At 34.6% G+C, this 6,166-nt stretch overlaps 1 protein-coding gene across 1 annotated transcript; it reads right to left on the reverse strand.

Annotated features, from left to right (window-relative positions):
* Positions 1–311: 311 nt before the first annotated feature.
* LOC137806907 (uncharacterized) lies at positions 312–2,309 on the reverse strand. Its single transcript, XM_068607284.2, has one exon. It carries the CDS (start codon positions 2,235–2,237, stop codon positions 1,092–1,094), a length of 1,146 nt encoding a protein of 381 aa, XP_068463385.1. The 5' UTR covers positions 2,238–2,309; the 3' UTR covers positions 312–1,091.
* Positions 2,310–6,166: the final 3,857 nt, after the last annotated feature.

Raw genomic sequence — 6,166 nt, forward strand, 5'->3', positions numbered from 1 at the left:
TTTTTAAAATATAATATGGTGTGGCAATTTTTTACTGCACCTTCGATCAACTCTGGAACCCTTCATCTGAGATGACTGTTTCCCTTTTGTTCATTCAATGGCAAACACTTTGATATTGGTATGAGCATCTACTTCCTTGGGAAGTTCATCATTTCCTAAACTTCTCTTTCCGCGCTTTATGTTTATATACATATCTTTCAAATTGATTTTAAAACAGACTGAAAAAAACTAGAATCACTTCATCTCAACCAAAGAATACAAACACCCTTCTAGTTTAGTCTTTAGTCAATCCACAAAGAAACAGTCACCTGTAACAAATAAAAACAGCTAGGCAGAAAACATCATACCTGTTTCTTGAAGAGTAGGTGTTTTATCTCATTTTGGACAGAAAATACCTCTTAAGAATCAGCTCATTTCACTCTAAGAAAAAAACAAACAAACAAAAGACAAGCCAAAATCTGTAACAACTCCATACTAAACACTCATTCCAGGAAGGGTGAATAGGAGAGTGTGAAATAAGCAGCAGTACTTAATAATTCACACAAAGCAGCCTGCTTGACAGATGAGAATAACAGCATAGACAGAATTTGACCAAGAGTAGCAATTTATATACAGAAACAAACATCAGATCTTCAGAATGTCATTGAGTGAAATATTCTTAATCATCTTTCAAGTCAACCATTATTTGCCTCTGCTTTTTCCATGCGAAATATTCAAACGAAATCTATTTGCTGGTTTTATGAAGCTGTATTGTTCATCTCAAAAAGATGGATACAGACAAGGCAACCAATTTCACAAATCTTCCCCGGTTGAGGCTTAAATTGGCAGTCATGTAAATCTCCTTCAAACAAATTTTGCAGGTCCAACATTTTCTTTCATTTCTTGTTTTAGTCCACAATGTGCTGCTAATGAGCATGGTAAATAATTTAACTAAACCACCTCTCTATGCAATCAGAACATATTATGAAAACGCCAGACTAAACATAATTCATACCTACAAATATGATAATTTCTCTCTTTCATCAAAAGACTCGTTCTTTTATGTAGTCAGAATTTCAGTAGATATCATAGGAGTGAACAATAAGCCAATGCTACAAGCAAACATTCTTCTCCCCCTTACCAGTGTTCCCTTCATTCTGACTTTTCTCATACATCGTCAACAACTGAGAAGAATGCTTCTCAAAACAATTGACAAACTTGTTCAGAAACACATTCTCCGTCACGAGTATAGGCGTGCAATTGCTGGCACCCTTTTTCCGCAAACCTTCCTTGGCAAGAAACCTCAGAACCAAAGACCTGGGAACAATCCTCTTAGAGAGACTCATCGGAAAAATAACAGGATACTTGAGAAGCTCCAAAGAGCTATACCCTAACACCTCAACCCAAAAGCTGAACACGGCTTCAATCTTCTCACGGGCCGTCAACATGCAATAAGGGTGCTTCTTAAACGCCACAAGCACATGCTCCTCCGACCACCCCCACTTCTTAAAAGCCTCAACTTTGTCGTCCCACTTGGCTTTAGTCACAGTCCTTTTGGCGAGCATGGCGACGGCGAAAGTGGAGGTGGAAGTTTCAAACCCCATTTCCTTCAATTCAGAAACAGTGTGGGACAGGTTATAGGTGCAGAGGATAGAGGGCCACATGGTGAGCAACATGGCGATACTGGAACGTTTAACGCCGTTATCCAGGAGAATTTGGACGTTGGAAGATAGGCGACGGTCGCCAATGAAGGAGAGGTTGCGCTTGAGACAGGTGATGATTTGCTTGTCGGATTCCACAAAACTTTTGATGAAGAGATAGGTGGGGACGATGTGGTTATCGAGGCTGCGAAGGAGGACGCGAGGGCCGGTGGTGACCATGTGGACTATGTCGGCGGGGGAGGCGCCTTTGGAGCGGAGGAAGAGGAACTTGGGGAGGAGGACCTTGTCGGGATTGCAGAGGAGGATGCGGCTTTCCCTTTTGACGATGGAGCGGATTTGGGAGACTGAGAAGCCATGCGCAGAGAAGAATGCCAGGACGGAGTCAGGCTTCTGTGGACTGTGGAAGCGGAGGTGGCGGGAGGCGGAGACGGCGGATTCCGGTGAGAAGCCGCAGGTTGAGACGAGGTAGGAGACAACAAAGGAGTGGGCGTGAGGGATGGTGGCGAATTTGAAATTGAAACAGAGGGAGAAGGGTGGACTGCGATTCAGAAGAGAATGATGATGGTGAAGGATTCTTAGGGTTGAGATCTTCTTCATTTGGACAATGAGTGGGAAAAAATTAACCAGGGTAGAAGGAGGGAATAATACATATGTTTCTACAAGTTCTTTCACTGTAACTTTAAGAACAAAAAAATACATTAAATAATTTTTTTATAAATTAAAACTAGTTTATTTATAATTTAAAAAATAACAATTGAAATGGATTATCTTTAAAAACTTTATAAACTAAATTATATTTAAATTCATTTTTAATTTATAACAAAATATTCTTATGCATTTGCAATGTTAAGAATACTTTCAATACTTACATAAGATTTTATTTTTATTTTTATAATTCATTTTCAAATTTCAAATAACTAGTTTTAACTTATTTTAAATATATTTTTTATTTTAATACAGTGAAATACTGTTTTAATCTTTCAAAAATTTAGTAATGTTAAATCTTTTTGTTTTTTTTTTCTTAAATCTTATTTTAAATACATAAATATTGTTATCTTAATGTTTGTTTGAGAACATTTGTTAGTTTAAAATTTTACAATTTCTCACCGTTATTTTCCAGATCTTATAAATAATTATGGTTAGTTTAACATTAACTTAACAATTATGAATCTTTTATTTTTTATTTTACTCTTATAATAACCTTTCATTCTATCTTAGACATTTCTTAATTTCATAAATAACAGTTTTCAAATTGATTTAAAAAATCATTTTTAATTTTTTTTACTTTGTCACTTAGTTTCTATTGAATTTGATTTGAATATTTTCACTATGCATAAATCCACGTACTTTTTTTTTCTGCATCATACTTCTCATTCTCTTTTCTTCCCTCTTTTATGTACAAAAATACTTTCATTTTTACTTCTTTTTCTCTTTCTATGTTTTGATTAATTTTTGTGAAACCCTAATTTGACCTTTTATCTTATGAAATTGAAATTGAAGTTTGTGACTAGATGGAGGGGAATGACTTAACAAAAGAAGTTGCGTGCACCATCACAAGAATCGATAATTCTCTTTATGTGCATTTCAATTTGTTAAACACTAATTTGACATTTTTCTTATGAAATTGTGATTGAAACACGTGACTAGAGGAATAAGAAGAACTCAACGAGAGGAGACAGAGGGTGGATGAAAGTCCTTGATCATAAGACGTTTTTTGGGAACAATTTTATGGATTTAAATAAAATCATACAGTGACTAAAATATATTCTCATTTTCTCATGTTTTATAAAAAAGTTACTTCTAATCTGAAACACGTTATTCCTTTGTATTTTCTTCTTTTATGTTTTGTTTTTTTATAGTACAATCATCTTAACTTTTTATAAATTTCAGATTCAGAATAGTGGGTTTGGTCACCAAATAGCATTATGTAGAGAAGGTACGTCATCGTGTTCTTAACTTTACTTTTTTTATATGTTATAATGTTGTTTTGTTTGTTCTTTATTTGTTAATTGTAAATGGTGGTTAAATTTTATAGCAAAATAGAGGAAGAAGAGAAGGAAAAACTTCAGAAGCAGCAACAAGAGTTCGTCTTCTTCCCACAAGTTTGTCTTCTCCCCATTTTTTTAATTATTTTCTTAATTTATTATTTATTCACAATCTTCAAATAGGGAGAAACTTCAGTTAGAAGAATGTAGAAAGAGGAAGACACTGAACCTCAATGCACTATTTCCCGTGAGTGTTCCTATCATTGTCATTAAGAGCGGTATGTAAGTAATAAAGACAAGTATTTTATCGATTACGAAGCATCCACAGAACATTAGTCCTAACCGTAAACACAACACAAACCAAGTCAGAATCACATTCAAGTCAGACATTAGTAAGTCCCATCTTTTGAGTTTCCTCCATAGCATGTATAACTCCATAAAGTCAGCAACCATAACAGTTTGAGCTTCAAGAAACGCAGAGAAAACACCAATATATTCTCACATACTCCCACGAAAAATACCTCCACAAGTAGCAAGACCAGGATACCCCTAGCAGCCCCATCAATGTTAATTTTAACCCAGCCTGTTGAAGGAAACTCTCATCTAACAGGAAAAAGACGAAGAACTTTACCACTACGAGTATTAATATAAAAAAACTTAATCATGTTGAAATCCAACATATCATTCTTCATTGAAGTTTTAAACGATTTTTCCACTAGACAAGTTAAATCTTTAATTACTGAAATAGCCTTAGAAACCCCAATCTTATCCTGAAATCTAGCATAATTCCCCATACACCAGATCATCCAAATAGAAAAAGTTACCACAACAAGTTTAATCAATTTAACCAAAGGACTACCATCACTCTTAATAAAAGAAAGAAGATCATCCTTAATAGAGAAATGAAAAGTAAGAAAGATTTGTCGAACCCAACTCCAAATATGCAAAGCATTAGAACATTCAAAAAATAAATGTTGAATAGATTTCTCATGCTTTTTACAAAGCGTACACATAGAACATATATACAAACCTTTATTTTGAATATGTTGATCTATAGGAAGCCGTCCATGAAAAAATTTCCAGAATACTAGAGTTTTGGAAGGCAGAATAGATGAAGACCAAATGAATTTACCCCAACCATAGAGAACTCCTGGTTCCAAGAAAAAGTCCTAGCCGATTTAAGAGAGAAACGAATAAACTCATCTAGAATCCAATTGGGAATATCTTGTTCCTCCCTAACCATGATATGATTAAAAAATGAGGCATCTGCTGTAAAGATAAGGGAATATTCCAATCACAACCTGTGCAAAACTGAAAGATTGTATCCGGAATGCTAGCACCATCAGATAACCCTGCAATATTTGCTAAAGAAGTAGTAGAACACCATTTATCATTCCAAAAATTAATAAAAGAACCTGTACCAACAATCCAAGAAGTATAATAAGTATAGTAGAATAAAAGTGCTTAATTCCAGGCTAAAGAGACGAGGATCTATAAACCATTCTAAACTCATATTTTGATTTAAGAACCCTGACTTTCAAGAGCAAAGACCAAGGTCTGTTGCTATAAGCAAATTTTCAAGCAAGCTTAAAAAGATATGCATTATTTTCATGACGAAGATTAATAATCTTCAAACCTCCATTCTCAAGAGGAGAACAAATCGTATCCCAATTCACAATGACTATGCCTTTTCTTTTCAAAATATCACCAGTCCAAATAAAATTTTGACACCATTGTTGAACTTGGTTAAGAAGTGAAATAGGCCATTTATACATATTAAAGCTATAAGTTAGAAATCCAGTAATCACCGTATTGACCAACTGAATTTGACTCATCATGCTAAGATATTTACATTTCCAAGATGCTAGCTTCAATTTGACTTTATCAACCAAAGGTTGAAGAAATCGATACTTTGGAGCACCAACAAAGATAGACACTCCTAAATAATTGAAAGGCAAACAATCATGACTACAAGAAAGAATACATTGAATTTTGGTGACAAATCTTGCAGAATTATCCATGGTGAAAAAACTACTTTTAGAGTTATTAACATATTGATCAGAAAAATCACCATATGTTTTAAGAAAAATACTCAAATTTCTAAGAGACTTAATATCCCCCCTACAGAAAATAAATATGTCATCAACATATAAAATATGAGAGGGAGTGAGATAACCTTGCGGACTAGCTATATGTAAAATTTTCCTATCATTCACAAGCTTAGAAGAGATACCTCTACTAAAAACTTCTTCCGCAATAGTAGATTGAGCAACTAACTGCACAAATGGCTAAATTGCCCCAACAATTATATGTTGTTCATTCATCTAAAAGCCAGAGTCAGTTAATCAGGTGTAATTTTTGTGGAGGTGTTCATCCTAATGGTCACTGTTTTTATCAGAACAATTCACTTGAAGCTGATGATCCATCCATGCTTGAAAGAATGAGTAAAGTTGAAGACACCCTGACAAAGATTGTGAGCGCGCAGGACAATAGCATGGCCATGATTAGGAGTATAGAGATCTAGATGAGACAACTGACCAA

Source organism: Phaseolus vulgaris, chromosome 3 (assembly GCF_051622355.1).
Source record: "Phaseolus vulgaris cultivar YP4 chromosome 3, ASM5162235v1, whole genome shotgun sequence".
NCBI lineage: Eukaryota > Viridiplantae > Streptophyta > Magnoliopsida > Fabales > Fabaceae > Phaseolus > Phaseolus vulgaris.